The sequence below is a fragment of the Heterocephalus glaber genome, unplaced genomic scaffold (assembly GCF_053883595.1).
Source record: "Heterocephalus glaber isolate CG9 unplaced genomic scaffold, H.glaber_assembly_v1.0 deba00001553, whole genome shotgun sequence".
Lineage (NCBI taxonomy): Eukaryota > Metazoa > Chordata > Mammalia > Rodentia > Bathyergidae > Heterocephalus > Heterocephalus glaber.
This window is the reverse complement of record NW_028258344.1, coordinates 10,088,497-10,112,761: the sequence shown is the minus strand read 5'-3', so window position 1 is coordinate 10,112,761 and position 24,265 is coordinate 10,088,497. Positions and strand designations below refer to the sequence as shown.

The window sequence follows — 24,265 nt, the reverse complement described above, 5'->3', positions numbered from 1 at the left end:
CCCTGACTTGCTGTGTGGAAGGGGCAGCTAGAACCTGCAGACCAATGGTGATTACTGGTGACCCCAGAGGACTCCTCAGAGAAATGCACCAGTGGAACAAAGTACTGGACAGGAGACTGCAGTGGCTGGTGAGTTAATCAGGACATCCCCCAGGAGAGAGCAATTGTCTGGTAGCCACCTTGGAGAGGGGACAACTGAGCTTGGAACTCAGAGCAGCTGTGGGTTGGCTCCATCTGGTGGCTCCAGTGTCAGCCTGAGGCAGAAGGAAATTAAAGTCTGCAGGAGATCAAGGAGCTGAGTTCAAGCTGGAAGGGAGCTAAATTCCAGCAGGCAGGAGGTGCACAGAGTGTTGCAGGATGAACAAATTGTGTTCCAGCCTCACAGCCAGAAATTAGCCTGAACTTCAATGTAACTAAAGGTCCAGGCTTGCTGGGATTATCCAGTACCCTGTCTTATATCTAAACTGACTTGCTGGGATTAATCAACACAGATCTGGGCTCTGTCTACTCTGTTTACCAGTGATACCAGAGAAATGCCCTAAAGTGGACATTTTTTTTTCTGGGGTTTTTTTTTTTTGTTTTGCTTTTTTTTAATTTTGTTTTTATATGACTGTGAACACTGTCAAATTTTTTTTTTGCTTTTAAACAATTTATTTAACTGAAATGCCATATACTGACTTCCATTTATTTTGATACATCTTGTCCCCAAGGTGATTTAGAGGATCTTCAAGCCAATATAAATGTTTTATAAATATTTGGCCATTTGAGTATACATCAGCACAATACCTCGCATCTTTCAGCAAGAAAAACACTGAAGAGTAAAGACCTGACACAATTAACTGGGTATAATGAGAATCTGCTGCAAATATTTGCTTCTCTGAGGTAAAGGCACCACACACCTGTTCAATTAAGAAAACCATCCTTACAACATAGGATGATTTTTTATTTTGAAGTAGGGATTAGGGCATTCAGCCGCTAATTAGGTGCTGCTTGGCAGAGCTACATCCCCAGTTTATGCCATGAATTCATAAGGAATAGGTTCCAACAACTCAGGCTCCTTCCCATTGGTTCTCACAAAGTGTGCTTCTCAGGGTGGGGCAGGCTGGCGCTTCAGTTGAACCCAGGTACCTTTCTCTTTGGCTTCCTTCTTTTTCTGATCATTTTCCTTGACCCGTTTCAGGAAGCTATCTCGACTCTTTGAGTGTTTAATATGCTTAATATGCACATTAATTCTCTTGGCAAGTATCTTGCCCTTAACTTGCTTATTTACAACGATGCCAACAGCATGCTGGGTAACATTGTAGACTCTTCCAGTTTTGCCACGGTAACATTTGTGTGGCATTCCTTTTTGAACAGTACCCATTCCCTTGATGTCTACAATATCACCCTTTTTGTAGATTCACATGTATGTGGCCAAAGGAACAACCCCATGTTTTCTAAGAGGCCTAGAGAACATATACCGAGTTCCCCTCCTCTTCCCCTTTGTGTTCGTCATTTTGGCAAATTACTGGAAGATGGCGGTTCCAGCCGAAAGGCTAATTTTTTTGTTGTTCTTGTTCTTTTCTGTTCTTTTTATTTCTTCCTTCTCTCTTCCCTCCTATCTTTTTCATCAGTTTCCCAAAGTTTGCATAATCTTCCTTTGTCCTTCAGGCTTGCTTCTAATCTCTTCCTCTTCTATTTCTCTGTTTTGCCCCTTAACACCTTTTAAAGTTTCTCCCCTGAGGGTAAAATTGCCATATTGGGGGATATTTACTGTACAAAATTTTCTAGTTTGTTTTAGATTTTGTTATATAATCACAAATATAGTTCATGCAGTTAAATGTGGCAAATTAATAGTTGCCACAGTGTCATTTAATAGGCTATATTTGATGCTATTGTTATTGCTGATTATACTACTTAAACCAAGGTGACATAATTGTTCTAATAAGTTGTTCTTTCTGGTATGCCAAGACTGAGATTGAGGGTCATAAGCAATACTATAGGCCAATGCCAAAGAACCAGTGGCTAGGCCAAATAGGCAGAAACTTCTCATCTCCAATAAATTGAAGAGATAGGACCTTGCAACAAACTCAAAACCAAAAGCCACCTACACTTGGAAGAAATCTCTGAGAAGTAGTCATTCCCTAAGGGTTTTCAATACTAACAATAAAGCTACCCACCATAAGCAATTTACAAGCATCAGCCCATTATCTTAAAAAAAATAGAAAATGAGAAGACAATTAAACAAGAAGCAACCCCACCCCAGTCTTTCACCTCACCAAAGGCAAATGTAGGAGGCAATCAGGGAGAACAATTCAAAGCCACCCACCTGGATTTTCTGAAGTGGTAACAGCAGAATTAACAAAGCAGATAGATGAGGCTCTTCAAAAAAATCAAATCACAATTTCTCAGATAACTACAGAGATGGTAACCATAATGAAAGATGTGGTTAGTGACTCCAGAGTAGATAAACGTTAAAAAAATAGAGGAGCTCAGGAAAATGATAGAAACCATTAAAGTCCAACATAAGAAATAAATGAAATCCAGGAAACAGTCAAACAAATCCAAGAGATTGAATATTACATTGAAGTATATGAAGCATGTCCAGTGTGAGGACAGAATATCAGATATAGAAGACAGGATTGTAATTACTGATTATGAAAAGAAAGATTTCTTAAAAATAGCAAGGGACCACAAGAAATCAATCCAACAGCTGCTAGATGATGCAAAGAAGAATCACATAAGATTGATTGGTGTCCAAGAAAAAGCAGGAGATACCACAAATGATATTTTTTAAAACCTGTTAACAGAAGTAATGACAGAAAACTTCCCAAGCGTGGAAAAAGAATTGATAAACAGACAAGTGAGGCATGTAGCACTCCAATAGCCATTATCAAAAAAATCTATACCAAGGCATATAAGTTAAGATTCTAGAAATTCAACATGAGAACAGAATATTAAAAGCTGTTAGAGAAAAGAAACAAATCATGTATAAAGGAAAGACCATTAGAATGACAGCAGACTTCTCAGCACAAACCCTCTAGTAAAGGAAAGCTTGGAGTAAAGTATTTCAAGACCTAAAGAAAACAACCTTCCATTCAGATTGATGTACCTCGCAAAACTATCTTATAAAATTGATGGGAAAATAAGATATTTCAGTGAAAATTGCACCTGAAGAAATTCATGAACACCAAACCAGCACTACAAAACATTCTAAAGGAAATTGTACAAAGAGATAATGAGGACTACAGCTCCATAGCCCCAACAGAATGAATCCACCAGGCAAGGCAAGAAATTAAACAGAAGAGGAAAGAAAGGAGCCAACAACAGGAAAATAACATGACAGAGATAAAACAGGACAGATCAGTTATAACTATTAATGTTAATGGTTTCAATTCACCAATCAAAAGAAACAAACTGACAGAATGGATCAAGAAGCAAGATCCAACAATATGCTGCATTCAAGAAACACATTTTTTTGGTACCAGGGATTGACCTTGTGCTTGCGAGGTAGGCAACAGCACCACTGAGCTAAATCCCCAGCCCAAGAAACACATTTAATTCAAAAAGAAATTCATAGACTAAAAGTCAAAGGATGGAAAGCAATATTCCATGGAACAGGAAGCTGGAAAAAAGCAGAAGTAGCTATTTTATTTGCAAACAAAGTGGATTTCAAGCCAAGATTGATTAAGAGAGACAAAGAATATCACTACATACTTGCAAAAGAAATAATTCAAGAGGAAATATAATCGTTAAAAATATATATGGACTATATTAACAGAGCCAAGGACAAAAACCATATGATTCTCTCAGTAGATGCAGAAAAAGCATTTGACAAAGTCCATCACTCATTCACAATAAAAACCCTACTGAAAATTAGTATAGTTGGTTTTTATCTCAGTTTAATAAAAGGCATCTATGACAAAACAATAGCTAACATCTTGATTTAGCTGTTGCTAAATGGACAAAAACTGAAAGGTTTCACTATAAAATCAGGAAAAAGACAAGAATGTCCACTGCCACCATTCTTGTTCAGTATAGCTCTGGAAACATTAGCCAGAGTGATTATACAAGAGAAAAAAATAAAAGGAAGGAGGACAGGAAAAGAAGTTAAATTATCATTATTTGTGGAGAAAATGATACTGTACATAGAAGACACCAACAACTTCACCGAAAGAGTTCTAGATTTAATAACCAAATTCAATAGTGTAGCTGGATACAAAGTCAACACTCAAAAATCAATAGCCTTCCTATAAAGAAATAACAAACTCACTGAGAGAGAAATTAGGGAAACAACAACTTTTAAAATAGCACCCCCCAAAAATGGAATATCTAGGAATCAATCTAAGGAAGGAAGTAAAAGACATCTACATTGAAAACTATAGTACTCTGAAAAAGGGAGCTCAAAGAGGATATCAGAAAATGGAAAGATATCCCTTGTTCTTGAATAGGAAGAACCAATATAGTGAAAATGGCCACACTTCCAAAATTGTTATACAAATTTAAGAAGCCTCATGACTAATCCAAAGTCATACAGCAAGCAAGCGACTAGCTCAGATTTGTGTGACCCATATGATGCCATGAAACATTTTTAATGGGGTCCTGTAGACCCTGAGTCTTTCCTTAAGGAGAGCTCACTGATTATTCCTCGAGCCTCTTGTCTTATTATTATTTTTTTAACACAGATCCTGTTCATTAGTAATTGTTTTGTAAGCCACGTTTACCACTCTCATATTTGGAAAAGCGGTTCCCTAGAAACTCTAAATACCCTTCTGCCTTGTAACCTAACATATGGGTTTAAAAAACTTGTTGTTGAATATATATAATATATATATATTTTATATATATTATATATAATATATATATATTTTATATATATTATATATAATATATATTATATATACATATATATTAATATATATACATATATATTTATATATAATATATACATATATAATATATATATTAATATATACTATATATATATGTATATATACGTATATATATAGTATATATAGTGTATATACAGTATATATATACATATATACGTATATATAGTATATATATACGTATATATATAGTTTTTGGGGGGTGGGGGGGGACTGGGGATCGAACTCAGGACCTTGTGCTTGTGAGGCAGGCATCGGAACCACTGAGCTAAATCCCCGGCCCTATTGAATGTATTTTATTACATTTACTTATATGATTTTAAGGTTGGGTTATAGCCAAGTGGTATGGCACTTGTCTGACATGTACAAAGACTTGGGTTCGATTCCTAGCACCACAAGTAAAAAAAAAAAACTATGTGTATGATTTTACTTAATGCCAACTAATGTTATATATAAACTATGTTTTTACACATCCCCTTCTCCAGTGAATTTCATCTTTTTTTGTGTGATTGATTCTTGTTTTCCAGATCTTGTCGTACTCATATCAGCTGAAAATATGGCTTCTCTTTTCGTATCTTTTCCATGCTCATATAATAAAATCTAAACTTACATACTTCTATTAACATGTTTAAGATTTGATTTGTTATGGATTTTTAAAATGGGATCATAATAGGTATACTTTTTAACCACTTTACTTGTATTAGTTAATGTAGAAATTCTCCAAGTTCTTTTCTAAAGCTCTATTTTTTACTAATAGTTCTACAATGGTACATAGCCTGTAGATATACCATGGTTTCCTAAGAGTGTACCATTGATTAATTTATTAGATGTGGTTTTTGTTTAACATTGTGAACAGTGCTACAGTATTGTCTTAAAAAATAAAAATAGAAGAAACAAAACCTTCCCCCAAAAAACCCCCAAAATACCGGTTTTGTATTTTTGTATGCTGATTTTTATTTCTATGATTTAGATTCTTGAGGTTCCTATTGTTGGGTCAAATGTAATATGTTTTCCATTAAGTTTATTGTTACATTTTAGGTATACAATACAGTTACACTCATCATTGGGATCTTGTACCTTTATATGATCTTGGTTCTTGTATTTTCCCCATTCCCTTGCTCTCCTTTCACCCCCTCCACCCTTCCCTATTCACAAAGACTTTGTTTCCATTTTTTTCCTTCAGATTTTTTCTTTTCCCTTCTTTCCTTTCCCTTACCCCCCTGACTTCCCCTACTCCTTTAGACCTTTAAATGTAATATTTTTTAGATTAGATTTTGTTGGGTTGCTCTGTAAAATGCCGTGATAATTTACATTTCCATAGAAAATATGTGAGAGCCCACTTCCTACCTATCATTCTTGTCAATGTTATATTATTTTGATTTTTGCAGTCTGATCAGCATCAAGTGATTATTCCTATTGTTATATTAATTTTTGTGAGTGAGTTGACATGTCTTTTCATGTTTATTGGCCACGTGGCTTTTCTCTCTGTAAAATGTCAATTTATATTCTTTGTGCAATTTCTATATGGTTGGTTATTTCCTTCTTGTCATTACCCTCTATCTGCCCACTGGGTTGACAATTTACCCTCAGACTTATTGACCTTGCTTATGTATTTTTGTCATATTAAGAAATTACTTTTTTATAGTGCTGGTGGTGACTGAACCCAGTGCTTTACATATGCTACACAAGCACTTTACCACTGTACTTTTAAAAACAAGTCAAGTATGTCCATTTCTTTCTTTTTTAACTTCTAGGTTTCCAGTCTTAAGCCCCTCCCCTCTAAGTTGTATGTGTAATCTTCGAGAGTTTTTATTTTTTTAAAAAGTTTTTTTAATCTGGAATTTATTTTTATAGTAAATAATATAATGTATAAATCCAATTTTATTTTCATCCAGATAAATAGCCAGAGTTTCCATTTTAATTATTTTTTATTTATTTATTTATTTATTTATAGACAGGTCTAACTATGTAGTCCAGCCTGGCCTGAAACTCAAGACCCTCCTGTTTTTTCTCCTGTGTGCTGGTATTATTTTTTCTTTTTCTTTTTTTGCTCTTTGTGTCTCTTTTTTTCTTCTTCTTTTTTTTTTTTTTTTTGATACAGGGTTTTACTTTTGTTGTCCAGCCTAGCCTTGAACCAACTGTGTAGCCCAGGCTGGCCCCCAACATCTGGCAATCCTACTGCTCAGCCTCCCAAGTTCTGAGATTATGGGCATACACCACCACACCTTGCTGTGTCCTGGTATTAAAAGTGTTCATTACCATGTCCAGGCTTTTAAATATATATATTTAGATTTTGTCATCTTTTAAAATACATGGTTCATAATACATGTAGAATTTATGAATACATAAATACACATTGTCAGAGCTGCATATTCATGAAAATGTTTTTAAGTGCTGGTTGATCAAACAGTTTCAGAAACCACAGCTTCTTGAGCTCCTTAGGATGTGAGCTTTTTGAGGTTAAGGATTAAGTCTTTCCTTATCTTTGAATCCTTAGCTTAGCTGTCTCCTGCACAAGGTATATCTTCAAAAAATGTTTGTTAAACAACTGAACAAATGAAGCTGCCAGTATCTGGCACAGTATCCTGTGACTTACACAACACAACTATTGAGAAACTTGACATTCCAGCCATGTCCTGTGGTAAGACATCCAAAGCTAAGAACTAGCAGTGACTCATCATGATAGGTTGTACAACTTCATTAGTGTCAAGTCCAAACACTTTTTGTATGAGGATATGGATTCTCAAAACCTTAAAGACTTCCCTAAGGCTTGTAATGCACAGGTGCGTAGGAAATGTCATTGTGTGTGTATACATCTTTTGCTTGTTATTTCTTTTTTTGAGACAAGGTCTCACTCAGGAACACAAGAAAGTGTTGGGGTTTTTTTTCTGAGATTAATTTCCTTGTGAAGCTGAGGCAGCAGGATCACCATGAGTTCAAGGCCAGCTGGGCTATAAAGTGAATTCAAGACTAGCCTGAACTACATGGCGAGACCCTGTCTCCAAAAAAAAAAAACAAAAAGGAAATTAATCTTAGCAAAACAACAAACTTTCCTGTTATTTTGTTTTGATAATAATATTGAACAAATTATCATTTACTCAACCAAATGGCTTATGTTTAATCTAGTTATGCCCTTTGGACTAACTATATTTACTTTTTTTTTTTTTTGCAGCTTTCTGCATTTACAATTCCTTCTTTCTGAGTCTTTTTCTTTCTTTTTCTCCATTGCAGAAGTTCATTAGTCTGTATCCATCTTTTTAAAATTTAAACTTAGAGTTTGCCTACCACCACTCCCCTTTGTAGCTTTGTGAAAGAGAAACCATCCCAGACTTGTTTTTGCTCTAGGTCAAATGGTGTGAAAGAGACCAGTGTGAAAGAGAACATTACTTTGCTATTGTTGAGTTTATTACAAGAGAATAACCAACAACAAGGGAACACAAGTAAACTCAAGTACAAGTAACTGTTTTAAAAAATTCACTTACAATAAAAGTATGGGACATATTAATATAGCATATGATCCAGGATTTTTATTCTCATCCACATTTTCTCCATTCGAGACCTTTTAAATTTTGTCTAACTTTAATATATGAGCTCTATAGCAGAATCAAATTGTGAAAGTCAATCAAAAATCTGTTTAGGGTCAGGGGATGTAGCTGTTTGGCGCTGCGCTTGCCTGGCAAGGGCAAAGTCCCGAGTTCAATCCCCGGTACTGGGGTGAAAAAAAAAACCAAAAATAAGAAAAGACCTTAAAAGCATGTATTTACCGGGGATGTAGCTCATCTGCACCGCGCCTGCCTGACAAGGGTCAAGTCCTGAGTTCAATTCCTGTTGCACCCGGGTGGGAAGTACCAGGGATTGTGTACTTAATCAGAAGTCCCCTATAAGTAAAAAAAACTCTTTCCAAAAAAAAATTACTTCAAACAAAACAGTTCACCAACAGTAAATGAACGAAATAGAAAAAAACAGTTTTTGAGATTTCGAATTAGGGCCCAAGAAGGCGGAGCAAATATTATGAAATTGAATTATTATAAATGAGAAGAGTTGCTAAAGAAGTAATGTTGCATTTGAACTCCTGAACACAGAAGAGGCGAGTCCTCCTGCCGCTGAATGCTGGGAATTGTAGTCGAGAAGCCCGACAGTTTCTCCGCCAAAATCAAAGGGGACGGAGAATCATTAGGTTCAGTCCAGTGTTCTGGGTCCTCATTGGGCCCGACCATTGATCGCTCAATGCATTTCCCTAGTTCACCAATGAATGATTTACTTTAAGAAAGCCTTCATTGATTGGACACTTTTCCTCGTGTTGGCCTCATCCTCAGCCAATGGAGGAATAGAACTGACAGAGGTGACAGGATCACTAGGAGAGAGTCTGCGGAGCCTTCCCCGCCAGCGCCTTTTTTGGCTTCTTCAGTGGGTTTGGTTGTTTGTGATTGCTCAGGCCGCGGCTGCGAACCGAAAGGCTTGCTTCGCGCTGTCTAGGTCCTTCTACCTTATCTGTAGATGTGGCCCTGATGGTACGGCAAGCTCTGGACTCCTAAATCTCTGGAGCGGTAGGTAGGGTCTAGGGGCGGCAGACAAAGCGATAAAGCCGGGAAGGCCGCGGAAAGTGGCCCCTGCACCTAGGCGGTAGTCCTGCCTTCCCTTCAGGACTCTGCAGCGTGTTTTACCGAGGCAGTTTAAAACGTCATGCTCCCATGTGTTCTGTGGAAATGCTGTCTTCTTCTCCCTCACCCCAGCCTTCATCTTCTACCAGCCCTAGGATTATTAATAATGGATGTAATTTTACCTCTTTTTTTCCTCTCTCCAGGTTGTTCTTTGGTGACTTTCTGTTAGTTTTATGCACCTGCTCATCTCTTAAGGAGACAGAAAGATATGGTTGTTTGGCTTACTTCAAGAGAGACTGGTGTTCACATCTCTATTATTGGGAGCATTTGTGCTGCTAGTTTCATGATACTACCCCCCAACAACTCAGTGAGAACAGAAGTCACCGCAGATTAAAGTCTAGTAATTGTCAGCATTCTCTTTTATCATCTCGCGTTCTAATTTTCTTTAATCCTAAAATTTGCTTGATTGTTACGTCAAGAACCTTAGGCTCTCAGGAGATAGCTCAACTTCTCGAAGTAAGGTTAGTTGCTAATAAGGAGAAAGCCAGATCCATCTCAGTGTTTATTTTTTTAAAAACAACCATAAATGAATAAGGATTTAGATTATGTGTCTATTCTCCACAGTTTTCAGTATGTAAGAGCTAAATAATTCTGAGTCGATTGGTGGATCTTGGCTGAAAGAAATCTTTCAGTTACCTGCCCACCCACAAGGTGCCTTATATGTATTTTAACTCCTTGCTTCTAGAAGTGTGACTCCCTGACAAGCAGCACTTGTAATCTTGTTGAAAATGCAGAATCTCAGGCTCTGCTCCACGTACTGAATAAGTTTATTTTTTGACAAGTTCCCTAAGGTGATCAGAGTGGCTATTAAACTTTAGGGAGCATTCATTGTCTTAATGATTTGCTTTTCCAAAATGAACTAAATAAAAGAGAAAATAAAGGCTTACAGTATATATTCACTTGTGTTCTCAAAAGCTTGGAATGTGGAAAAACAAGGAAAAAGTTTATTTCACAATTTCATCATTTTCTAGTAAGGCTCTGATTTTTTTAAAAATTAAGTTGTTTCTATAGTGGCAATTTTAGTATAGTAGCCAAAAATACACTGAGCTGCATCCCGAGCCTCTCCCCTTGGCACCTCATTTTAAAATTTAAGATTGGAAAAATAAATTTGAAGATTGAGTCTTCCTGAGTTGTTGAGTTGCTCAGGCTGGTTGTGAATTTTCTATCCTCTTACTTCAACCCCTGAGAGTGCTGGGATTATAGGCATGCATTTCAGGTGCTGATTTTAAAAGTAAAAAGCAGATTGAGACAAGTGATAAATACTAATGGTGACAATTAAATATAATTTCAAGAGTCTTATATTTACCCACATAATCTGTGTAAAGTCTGGTTTCCTCTTGTAATATCACCCCAAAATTTTGTTCCATTTAGTTTCTTTGAAAGGAAAGGGTAGATTTGCTAATGCTTTTGGGGGGGTTAAGCTCATTAATTATGTTATCTGGTAGTAAAACTGAAACCTAACTCGAAATAACATAATTTTGTGTTGCTCAGTGAGTAAAGAAAATCTCTTTTAGAGTTTTAATGTCTTATTTTCACCAGAAATCATCTGATGTACTTACTAAAATAAGTCTTGGGCCCTATCTGCAAAGATTCTTATTTAGGTCTGGGCTAGTGCTTAGGAATTTGCATTTTAATAATAATCACAGTTTTTTCTAATGTAGGCTGTCCAGGTCCACAGTTTTTTGTTGTTGTTGCTTTTGCATTTTTTTAATCGGTATATTCTGGATGTATGTAATGATAACATTCATCATAGGGAATTTGTACCTGTACATGATGTATCTTGCTTCTTTTTCTCCCATTCCCCTCCCCTCCCTTCAACTTCTTTTCCCCTCCATATTTACAAAAGCCCTGTTTTCATATTTTCCTTCTATTCTTTTTTTTTCTTGACATTAGTGTTTTCAATAAAAACACAGTTAGAAAACAAATTTATTTGCTCTTGAGCATAATGTAGAAGGGAGGAGAATGTTTTTTTTTTAATACATTATGATTCATTGGTTCTATAGAATTCGTCATATCAGCATTTCAGGTTGTTTAAAAGTATTTTGAGGTCTAACAGATTGGGATTAGAGGGGGTAGGATGAATGAATTCTGAAGTAATCATTTAAAGCCATTTTCCAGCCTTTGAAGGCAGACATTTCTATCAATTTGAGTGTTTGAATGAAACTAATAGAATTAACACAAAACATATGTAATACATAAATTGGGGTTAAAGTGCTAATTTTGGCTTACCTGTTTCCATTTTAACTCTTCCATAGCTTGCTTTTATAAAATTAGCCATGTAAACTTCACAGTCCAAAGAGATACTGATCATTTAACAAGATTCAGGTGATGTAATTAGAAAAGAATGTCAGAGTAATTTAATATTATCAAAAATGTTAAAATTAGAAAATAAAAATTATCTCTTAACAGTGAGTTTTCAGCCAGGTGTGGTGGCACATGCCTGTAATCCCAGCATTCGGGAGGCTGAGGCAGGAGGATCACTGCGAGTTCAAGGCCAGCCTGGGCTACATAGTGAGTTCAGGGCCAGCCTGAACTACAAAGTGAGACCCTGTCTCAAAAAAAAAAAAAAAAAAAGATAAATTAACAGTGAGTTCTCTTCTGAAGGTTTATACAAAATCTCCCTAATTTCAGGGACAAATCATTCATAGCTTCTGCCTGCCTTTCTTGCCTTCCTTTAAGCCTCTTAGGAAATGTGGCATTTGACCACAGGTTTCCCTATTATGTTAGGTTCTTTGATGACTCTTGGTATTCCCAGCCTTTTCTTAGGCAGATCCTAGTTTGAGCCAGTTATAAGACAGTTAATAGAAAATTCTAAAAAGTTATCTTAATACTACTTATCAAATAATCTTAACTTTTTGCATTGATTTTTTTTTGATACCATGTAATTTAAAACTATCATGTGTTGAGCATTTACTTTGTGCTAGCCACTAGTCTAAGCTCTTTATTGTCATTTCATCTGGACAATAAGCTACTTGGTACCATTTTACAGATGAAGAAACTAATACAAAGAGCTTAAGGGATTTGCCTAAAGTCACAGTTTTCAAGTGATAGAGCCTAGGTCTAACTTAGTTGGTAGCTTTCTTATGAGTAACTTTCTTGAGAGAACTGCCTTATCTCTCCCTTTCTCCCATTAGTACTACTCCTTTATTCCCATAACTTTGAATATTTCAGTACATGGTAAGACCATTTCTGTTTTATTATCTTTTTCCTTGACAAGAACTTTAACCAAAGATCTTTCTGAACTTAAGAGAGTAATTTTTTTCTGCTATAGTCCTGACAGTTGGCATTGTTATTGAAATTAACATTAAACACATTCATTTGTGAAAAGTATATACACCTTTATATTTTTCCCAGTGAGAAATATACTATGTGATTTGGATAAAGTTGCTGTTTTTAGCTTTCTGTATTAATGAACATTATTCTTTGATATTTTATTTCTTTGGCTTTTTATGTCTAACATAAAATACTTTGTTTACTTTTATGGAAGAAAGGCTGAATTTATAAGGACAGAATTGAAAGTAGAAAGACTGCTGAAAGTTTACTATTAGGAAATAGTAAATAAGATTTCAGCCCAGTTCTACCAACTAACTTGGTGACTTGGGACAAATTAATTAACTTCATCTGCTAGATGAATGACTTCAAATTCTACTTCCTCCTTCCTGTTGCTTTTCTAATAGGCAGAAGAAGATGAGACAGAGATGGACAGATATGTCAGATTCAGTTTGGATTCACTGTAATATCCTAAATTGCTGGGACCAGGCATGGGCTACATGGTTTCTGGGCTTGTTTATAGCCTTCTTTGATGCCTTTTTCTTAGGGAATTTTATCTTTTTTAGACCTAGTATGCTGTGTTTTTGTTGTTGTTGTTGTTCCTAGATGAATAAGGACTAGAGAGAGAGAGAGAGAGAAAATAAAGCAAGCTATCAGTTAGTCAGTTTTCCCTGAGGCACTTGATTTAGGACCAGAAATGTTCCAGGGGGAGAAAAGCTCTGGCAGTGTTACAGTTTGAAAAGTATAGCAAAGGTTACAAGCTTGAACTGTAAAGATCTTGTTTATTGTGATTTTAGTGTTAAAATATGTATTGCTAAAATAATTTATTGGAATATTGAGGATGACATATGTTCTTTAAACATTGTGCTCACAAAAATAACTTGGTTTCTTCAGTCAGCTTCTTATGTTCATTTTATTTTTCTCAAACTATGGAATTGCCAATTCTCTCTTTTTTGTGTGTGTGTTTCAGTTAGATTCATCTGTTTCTTGCTAAAGATGTTATAATCCTGGTTACTTAACAAGTGCACTAATTAACCTTAGTGGCTTAGAGTTAATTTTGAAAACCTTTTCTACAGAATTTAAGAAGATTTTATTCATGTGTATGACATAGAAGATGAATTCTTCCTCCTCCACGATGAATGAAGAACCTGATGCTCTGTCAGTAGTTAACCAGCTTCGGGATCTAGCAGCAGATCCATTAAATAGAAGAGCTATTGTCCAGGATCAAGGATGTCTGCCTGGCCTTATTTTATTTATGGACCATCCCAACCCCTCTGTTGTCCACTCAGCTTTGCTTGTAAGTTGCCTTTAGGATTTTCAGTCTCGGTGTTTTAATTTTGCAATTAAGAAAAATTTGAAAATGTACTGGATGACATTAAGAGACCAGACCAAATAATAGTCTGTATTTGTGTGTATACAAACATACAGAAACTATAGTACATGAATAGTCTATATATATTCAAATGGTAGCAAGCCACATTGTTTTTATTCTGTAACATAAATGGTAGCATACTACATACGTGGAATCTTTTACTTTGTATTTTTAGTTAATAAGATAATCTATTTTTGTTTGTTTGTTTTTTGTGATACTATGGATTGAGCCCAAGGAGTGCTAAGCTCCATCCATAGCTCTTTTCTTATTTTGTGACAGGGTCTTGCTAAGTTGCCTAGGCTAGCCTTGAACTTGTGATTCTCTTGCCTTAGCCTCCCAAGAAGATGAGATTACAGGTATCTGCCATCACGCCCAGCTCGTTTTACTTTCAAGATGGAGTTCTCACTGTTGCTCAGGCTCACCACCTCAGCCTCCCAAGTAGCTTAGCCTATAGGTGTGCACCACTACACCCAGTCATAACCATTTGTTTCTTTGTGGTGCTGGGTGTCAAACCCAGAGCTTCACAGATGCTAAGGGAGCACTTAACCACTGACGTTAACAAGAAACTATGAGGATGTTATCATATCAGTCTAGATAGACACTCAAAAAGGTACTTTTTTGTTTTTAGTACAGGGGCTTGAACCTAGGACTTCACACATGCTAGACAAGTATTCTATCACTGAGCTACATTTGTCCAAGCTGGCTTCAAACTTGTAGTCTTCCTGCCTTAGGGTCCTGAGTGGCTGGATTTACAAGTGTGTGACACTTCTCCCAAGCTAGTTTTGGAACATTTTTATCACCTCCAAAAGAAACTACTTTTTCCTTTTGCTCCTCAGTACCACGACCTATGTCCCTATGCAAGCACCAGTCTATCTGTCTGTCTGGATTTGCCTATTCTAGCCAGAATGCTGATAGATTTTTCATATAAATAGAATTATATAATGTGGTCTTTTTAACAGGTTTCTTTGACTTAGCATAATGTCTTCAAAGTTGATCCATATCACAGCTTATGAGTACTTCATTTCTTTTTGAGGTTGAATAATACTCCATTGTATGGAAATGACATATTTTATCCACTCATTAGTTGACGGATGTGGGACTTGTTATTTTAATACGAGAAAGTTGGGAGAATATAGAAGATCATAGCTAATGAGAAAGGACACTGGGTGTGGTGGCGCATGCCTGTAGTTTCAGCACTCAGGAGGCTGAGGCAGGAGGATCTCCAGTTTGAGGCCAGCCTGGACTACGTAGTGAGTTCAAGACCAGCCTGAGCTACGTAGTGAAATCCTGTCTCAAAAAAACAAAGAAAAGGCAAAAGAGATTATGGTATGAGAAATGTGGGGGCTAGAGAAACATGTTAAAGAACAACATAAGGCAACAGATGATACAGAATGTGATAATTTCTTGAGGACAAATAATCTTATTCCTTGAATAGTAATTAGCATTAAAAGCAGCTGGGGTGGAGGAAGAGATAGTAACTATTAGAGATTTTTAAAAGATACACTTAGGTGATTGTGTAGTATGAGGTCCCGTTTTGGATCCTGACTTAAATCAACCATAAATAATTTTTAAATAGCTGGAAATGGATATGGATAATAGATGTTAAAGAATCATTATATTTCCAGGATATTACAATAATAATACATTAAATTAATTTTAAAGTAACTAATTTTCTAGGGATGTACTGAAATATTTACAAATGAGATGATATATTCTCTTATTAGATTTTTTATAAAACATTCTGTTGAGGTTATGGGAAGTGGGGATAGATGAAATTGCCAAGTAGTTGGTAATTGTTGAAGCTGCATGATGGGTACATGAGGTTAGCCACGTATGTATTCTACTCTTGTGCGCTGTAAAATTTTCATAACAAAAGTTTAAAATAAAATGTAAGTTTTACTCACTGTCCTTTAAGGACTCACAATAAAGTCCTCAGTCTAATTTCACAAGTTTGTACAAACTTGAGTTTTCTATTTTGCCTTCACAGAGCAAAGTTTAATGGGCAAAACTAACATTGATATAAAAGTGAACAGTAGTAACAAATAGGAAAAATTGCCTGGCTTCTAGTGTGGATACTGCTTCAGTAAGAAAGTAAGGAAAGGAGAAGAGAGAGCATGTTGGTCTATAGGGACGCCCCGGGGACTGAAAGAAGTCTTTTTTTTTTTTTTTAGTACCAAGGATCTAACTCGGGACCTTGCGCTTGTGAGGCAGGCGACGGAACCACTGAGCTAAATCCCCGGCCCAGGAAGTCTTTTTTTGTCATAGGCTAGAACATATCTAAATTCAGAGGGCAAGGGTGGCCAGAGTAGAAAAATTAGAAGGATTTCCTAATTCCTGAAAATGGGAAAGGTTGCTGACTAAGGAGGGTGGTCATATTGGTTAGTGCTGTTGAGGTGCTAAGTAGTTTGGTAACACGGAATTGCTGTATGAGTTGATCATGAAACTTCTTTTTCTCTTTTGGGCTTAATATAGGCCCTGAAAGCCAAATAGTTGAATTTGTCCAGAGTTGATACTTGGCCAGTTAAGTTGGACAGAATGATAAACAAGGATGTTTACATTTTATGCAATAGAATGGTTGAAATGACTCTAGGTTGTAGACTGTAGGTCCTAGCCTGAATGGTAAAGGGAAGTAAAATTAGAGAAGAATGGAGCTAAGTAGAAGGATCAGTGGGCAAAAGTTGCCAGTGAGGTTGAAGAACAGATGTATTTCATAATACCCTTTCATTGTCACAATTGATTATTGTATATCCTTTTGTTACTTTAATTTACTTCATGGTTACTCTATGTTTTACCCTATTCATTTTCTTTTTTTGAGACAAGGACTTGTTATGTAGTCCAGGCTGGCCTCAAACTCACTATGTAGTCCAGGCTGGTCTTGAACTTACATTGAACCTCCTGCCTCAGTCTGCCAAGTGCTGAGATTATAGGTCTGTGCCACCACGCCCAACTACACTATGCATTTTAAACTTACCAATCTACTTTTAAATGAATTATGTTTCATGTATTGTGTAAAAATCATAAAATACCATATTTCCATTCCTTTCTCACATCTTTTGTTGTATTTTTGTCATGCATTTTACTTCTACATATGTTTAAACGTCTACATACACAGCACATTTATTTTACTTTAAACAGTCAATTAATTATCTTTTTTTCCATAGAACTCTTGTATTTGTGTACAGTTAGTGCTCCAAATTAAAAATGGTGCAATAAAAGCAATTTTTTAATAATATAAAGAGTCACAAAGCTGCAGTGCCAGTGGCCACTTGATGCTGCAAGTAGGGAAAATAAAGCAGGCTGCATGAGTGAAGCATGCACTAGGGGGAGGAGGAAAGGGAGGCCCAGGAGGCACATTTCAGGCAGACAGTGATACAGACCTGTTGTAAACATCAAAGATCAAATAGATGAATGCACCTGTTGTTGTTTCTCTATCCTCTATTCTGTTTCATTGATCCGCATTTCTATTTTTGTACTAATACTATTCTCTTTTTATCATTGTAGCTTTGTAATATAACTTAAAATCTGGGATTGTGATGGCTCCTCCTTTGCTCTTGTTTCCCAGGATTGCTTTTGTTATTCTGAGTCTCTTCTGGTTCTATATGAATTTTAGGATTGTTTTCTGTGAGGAATGCTGTTGGTATTTTGATTGTGATTGCATTAAATCTGTGTATCAGTTTTGGAGGTATGGGTATTTTGACTGTATTGGTTCTGTCTCTTTAGGAACAGGAGATACCTTTATTTTCTGATATCTTCTGTCTCCTTTTTCAGAATACTGTGGTTTTCATCATAGAAGTCTTTTACTTCCTTAGATTAATTCCTAAGTATTTAATTTTTCTTGATGCTATTGTGAATGGTATTTTTTCACAATTTCTTTCTCAGTGAATTCATTACTGGTGTACAGGAATGCTATTGATTTTTGTGTTTTGATTTTATATCCTTCTACCTTGTTGAATTTGGTTATTAAGTCTAGGAGTCTTTTAGTGGGATTTTTGGGTGGGCCTTCTATGTAGAGGATCATATCTGCAAATAATGATAATTTCATTTCTTCCTTTCCTGTACAGATCTCTTATTTCTTTCTCTTCTCTGATTGCTCTGGCTAATGATTTGAGAACTATATTGGACAAGAGTGCTGATAGTGAACATCCTTGTCTTATTCCTGATTTTGGAGGGAAAGCCTTTAGTTTTTCCTCATTTAATATGATGTTGGCAGTAGGTTTGTCATAAATGGCTTTTATCAGATTGAGATAAGGTCCTTCTATACCCATTTTCAGTGTTTTTATAATGAATAGATGTTGGATTCTTTCAAAGGCTTTTTCTGCATCTAATGAATTGATAATGTGATTTTTGTCCTTGCTTCTGTTTATATATTTATTACATTTATTGGCTTGCATATGTTGAGCCATCTTTGCATCCTTGGGATGAAGCCTGCTTGGTGATGATGTGTGATATTTTTGATAATTTGTTGTATCTTGTTTGATGCCTAGTAATTCCTAATCAGATGCCAGTTAAAAAATTTTGTTTTTGACTTTGTTCTGTATTGCTGATAAATTATTTGAACTAGTTTTTATTCTTTCCAGACTTGTCTTGGGCTTCATTAGGGTGGAGCCAAAGCACCAAAGCAGCCTTTCTTCTATGATACCTTTTTTTTTTTTCCCCATTAAGTTTATTGGTACATTCTAGGTGTAAAATACAGTTACATTCATCATTGGGATCTTGTACTACCATTACATGAGTATCTTGGTTCTTATTTTTTTCCCCTTCCCTTGCCCTCCCTTCAGCCCCTCCACCCTTCCCTATTTGCAAAGACTTTGTTTCCATTTTTTTCCTTTTCTCATATTTTTTCTTTTCCCTTTTTTCCTTTCCCCTACCACTCCCAATTACCTTGATCTTTTAGACTTTTGCTTCCTGTTACACAATATCAATTATACATTTTTTAAGTTACAATATCAAGATCTAGGAGACATTACCACAGATTTTACAGAATTTAAAAGGATATAGAAAGCATATTACAAAAATCTGTTTTGAAATAAATTTGACAACTTCTAAGAAGTACCTTGGAAGACAAATTAATGAAACTAACTCTGGAGGAAATATAAAATTTGAATGGCATCTATTAAAGAAAGTATATTCCTAGCTTGAAAAACTACCTGTATGACAACAGCAGGCTCATATACATTTTAACTGATAAATTATATCAAATAATTAAAGCAGAAAAAAGAAGGAACATTTCTCCCCTCATTTTAGGAACTCAAGATTGTGCTAATCCTAAACCTGGATAAAGATAATAGAAGAAAAAAGTATGAACATAGATAGAAATTTGTTTAACAAAACAAACTCTTAGAAGTCAGATCTGGCAGTATGTAGAAAGTGGTTTTGTTATAGGGATGGCAGTGTTGGTTCAGCATTGGAAGATCCACCCCCAAAAGTCATCATTTAAACAGAGGAAAGGAAAAAGCCATATGATCCTGTCACTAGTTGGAGAAAAAGTATTGGATTAAATTCTACAGCTGTTCATGGTAAAAGCTATCAGGAAACTAGAAGTAGAACAGAACCTTCTCAACAGATTAAAGATATACACTCCATACTTCCAGCGCGCCTTATATGAATGGAGAAGATACAATGCTTTCTCCTTAAGGTGGGGAACAGGGCCAGATACGCTTACTCTTTATCTATCCATTAAACTTTGAAACCTAGTCCCCACCATAATAGTCTGGCAAAAAAATGACACAATTAGGATAGGATTGGCAAGGTAGAAGCAAAATCTTTATAGGTAGATGAAATGATCATCTACAGAGAAAATACTAAGAAATCTCTAGGAGCCCCTAGAACTTGTATTTGAATTTAGCAGGATTAGAAAACACAAGGTATATATAAAAATTCAGGTCTGTGTATACTTGCTATAAATGAAGAATTGGATATTGAAATCTAAAAGTTATGTAGGAGTACAAAGGACCTAGAAAAGTTAAAAACAAAAACAAAAGTGTTGGAAGACGTTTAGTACCTAATTTCAAGACTTCATCTAAAGCTGCAGTAATCAAGGCAGTGTTGGTGTAAGGAAAGACATATAGATCATTGGAATAAAACAGAGAATCTAGAAATAGAACCACACATATATGGTCCACTGAGTTTTGAAAGATTATTTAACATTAGCATTTTATAGAATATAAACTCAATTCAAGAGCCAAGGAAGAGATAGTGTTTTCAGCAAACGGCACTAGAACACCTGGTATCCGTATGTAAAAAATTAACCTCAGCCCTTTATTTCCATACATGAAAATAACTTGAAGGGATCTATGAACTAAATATGAAAGCCTAAAAGTATAAAACTTTAAGAAGAAATTATAAGGGAAAATGTTTATGAATTCAGGGTAGGCAAGAACTACCTAGGATACAAAAGACATGATGTATAAAAGAAAAAAATTGATAAATGAGATTCCATCAAAATTTAGAACTTTAAATGACATCATTAAAATGAAAAGTAGTCCTTAAACAGACTATATTTACAATGCATATAACCTATGACCAGAATATATAAAGAATTCTTAGAGTTCATTAATAGACAACCCAATTAAAAAGTAGACATAAGAAGATGATAAATAGCCAGTACAGCACAAGGAAAGGTGTGCAACTCTAGAATCAGAAAAATACTAATCAGTACAGTAACAAGATTGAATTATACACTCATTAGGGAGATGAAGTTAAAAGTTTTAAAAACCTTGTTGTGACTTTTTCTTTTTGTTGGATTCTCCCCCTTTGCATTTAATTTGTCACACTCAATGGATTCACTCTGCTGGGTTTCCTGGGGTTGTGATCCTCATTGTCTTTTCCTAGGGTATTGTCTAAAATTTTTTGGAATGCCGGTTTGGTATTCATGAAGTTCCTGAGGTGCTCTTTGTCATGAAAGTATCTTATTTCTCCATCAATTTTGAAAGATAGTTTTGCAGGGTACATCAGTCTGGGTTGGAGGCTGTTTTCCTTTAGAGCTTGAAATACATCACTCCAAGCTCTTCTTGCCTTGAGGGTTTGCATTGAGAAGTCTACTGTGATTCTGATGAGCTTTCCTTTGTATGTGGTTTGTTTCTTTTCTCTCACTGCTTGTAGAATTTTGTTCTTCTGTTGGATTTCTAAAATCCTAACTATTATATGCCTATGTGTAGATTTTTTTGATTAAGGCTAGCTGGAGTCCTATATGCCTCACTTATCTGTATGTCAAGTTCTTTTCCCCTCCTTGGGAAGTTTTCTGCCATCACTTCTGTGATCAGTTCTTTTATGTCATCTGCACTCTCTCCTCTTTCTTCATTGACTCCAATCAGTCTTATGTTATTCTTCTTTGCATTGTCTAGCAGCCGCTGGATTGATTTCTCATGTTCCCTCACAATTTTAAAGCAATTTTTCTTTTCCTCCTCACTAATTGCAATCTTGTCTTCTATATGTGAAATTCTGTCCTCACATGGGTTCATTCTGCTGTTCAGACTTTCGATGGAGTTTTTAATCTCCTGGAAATCTGTTTGTATCTGTTTTATGGATTCCATTTGTTTCCTGTGTTGGGATTCCATCATGTTCCTCAGATCCTCTATTTTTTATCTGTGTCCTCTCTAGATTTATTAATCATGTCTTGCACCATGAGCAAAATCTTTGCTGTTATCTGAGTAATTATTTCTGATTTCATTTTTCCCAGATCCTCTTTTGTTGCCAGTTCAGAGAGTCCAGGTGGTTGAGTATCATATTGTTCCATCTTGTTTCCCTTTGGGGTTGCTGTAGGTGATCCAGAAGTCTGTTTTTGAGGCTTGTTTACGTGTCTTCTCATTTCCACAAGGGGAGTGGTGCTTCTGGTGCCTGCGTGGCTCACCTTCTCTGCCCAAGAGCTTGGGATGGTGGCGGGGGAGCTTCCTCCAGGGTACTGGGACCAGATTACCTTCTCTGCCCTAGGAGCTTGGGATGGAAGCTGGGGAGCTTCCTTCTGGGTACTGGAACCAGATCACCTCTGACCTAGGAGCTTGGGATGGCGACGGGGGAGCTTCCTTCCAGGTGCTGGGACCAGCTCACCTTCTCTGCCCTAGGAGTTTGGGATGGTGCGGGAGGAGCTTCCTCCTGGGTACTGGGACCGGATTACCTTCTCTGCCCTAGGAGCTTGGGATGGCCGCTGGGGAGCTTCCTTCCGGGTACTGGGACCAGATCACCTTCTCTGACCTAGGAGCTTGGGATGGTGGCGAGGGAGCTTCCTTCCAGGTGCTGGGACCAGCTCGCCTTCTCTGCCCTAGGAGCTTGGGATGGCAGCGGGGGAGCTTCCTTCTGGGTGCCGGCTGTTCTATGATACCTTTACTGCTAAGGTGAAGCTCTTTTGAGAGTTCTCCCTGATGCCCCTTGAATTGTAGGATCTTTGTACCTTTGGTTGGTGGCATCCCAAACTATACCCAGCTTGTTGTGAGTGTCAGGATTTGTTTTCCCCACTTTCTGATATTTTTATTCCCTAGCCATGTAGCTTTTTATCCCAAGCATGCACAGATCATCATTGAGTCAGATTCTTGGACAACCCTCTGTGGATCTGTGGAATTCTTCTGGCTATGCAGATCCTTTCTCTCTGTTACCCTGTTCTACAAATTCTAGCCATTCCAACTACTTCAGGTTTGATTTCTGCCTCCTAGACTCAACAGAAGGATTTGGCCTCATTTGGATTTCTCTTTCCTGTGCTGCAATCTGGAAACTTCTTCAGTAGCAGGAAATTGGGGTAATTGTAGGACCTACCTTATCATTTCTCCTGTCACGGTTTATAGTCTCATATTACCTCTTGACCAGTGTCTGAAAATGAACATTTGATTTATGTTGTCCTGTCTGTTAGTTTTTTATAGAAGGAGGGCAGTTGGCATAGGAATTAAACATTTTTGGGCTGAAGTGGAAATTATAGTAGGAGTAATTGGCAGAAATGAGAAGAGGTTGTTGGGTTTATGACTTTATAAATGGTACATTTTTATAAAGATCAGGGACTTCTGAAATGGGAGGCAAAAGACCAATAGAAATGTGAAAGGTCAGTGGACTGAGATGCAGAGTTTTGGATGGTGTAGTCCACAATACAGTCCCCTAAGAATCAGGTATAATGATGGATGAGATGGTCTGCAGATGTATTTATAAAGGGAAATAGCTAAATGAGATTTCTAGAGAATCAGCTCATGAAAGAAATAATTGCAAAACATTTTTAAGTACATAAGAAAAAACACCCTGGCAAAGTTAGTTTAGCTCACAAATAGAAAATTTGTGAGCATTAATTTATCTTTGATTTTTCCTTTTCAAAAAGCATTTTTAAAAAATGTAAAATAGAATCAATTCATTTTGCAAAGCTATTGTATGTTTTGTCCCTCTTGGTAATTACTTTAATGTGTAAAAAGCACCTAGGAGCATGGTAGCTTTTACTATTATGACTGTGTGAAATTAATAAATGGATTATAGTTCCTTGCTTGTGTCCTTGTCAAGATGAAGTGGTAAAAATAAAACCAGAACAAGCTATTTCTGACCTTGCAGATAAACTAGAACCTTTGTTTCAAAGAGTAAATTGAGCTGCTACTTCTGACAGTCATTTCTCTACTAGGAGATTATTCTGATTATCACACTTAAAGAAGAGTTTCTAAACACTTTAAAACCAGTGAATCTAAAAATAAAAACTGTATTTTCTTTTTCCTCTTGAAGTAAGTTAGTGGTTTTAATTTTGAATAATGTGGACGTGTGAAGTAACTTATTGTTTCGTGCTGTAGGCTCTTCGTTACTTGGCAGAATGTCGTGTGAACAGGGAAAAGATGAAAGGAGAATTGGGTATGATGTTAAGCTTGCAAAATGTTATACAAAAGTAAGTACAATAGATAGTGACCTATCCCTATTATGGTAGAAAATGGATCTTATTAAATGTAAACTATTAGCATAAATTTATAGAAGTTTTATGTGTTTTTTGTTGTTGTTTTGTTTTGTTTTTTGAGACAGAGACTTGCTATGTAGCACAGGCTGGCCTTGAATTTGGGGCAGTTCTTCTTTAGCCTCCTGAGTGCTGGGATTATAAGTGTATGCCATGATCCCAGGCTCTATTTTCTTATTTTTTAATTTATTTTA

At 36.3% G+C, this 24,265-nt stretch overlaps 1 protein-coding gene and 1 pseudogene across 1 annotated transcript in view; one reads left to right on the top strand and one right to left on the bottom strand.

Annotated features, from left to right (window-relative positions):
• Positions 1-626: 626 nt before the first annotated feature.
• LOC110348555 (large ribosomal subunit protein eL21 pseudogene) lies at positions 627-1,553 on the bottom strand (annotated as a pseudogene).
• Positions 1,554-9,212: 7,659 nt separating this feature from the next.
• Positions 9,213-24,265, top strand: part of Armc1 (armadillo repeat containing 1) — a 30,932-nt gene continuing 15,879 nt past the window's right edge. Inside the window, exons 1-3 of the mRNA XM_004842124.3 lie at positions 9,213-9,414; positions 13,875-14,095; positions 23,917-24,008. Of these exons, the coding sequence (XP_004842181.1) occupies positions 13,913-14,095; positions 23,917-24,008 (275 nt within the window). The 5' untranslated portion in view covers positions 9,213-9,414; positions 13,875-13,912. The remainder of the gene's footprint in view (positions 9,415-13,874; positions 14,096-23,916; positions 24,009-24,265) is intronic.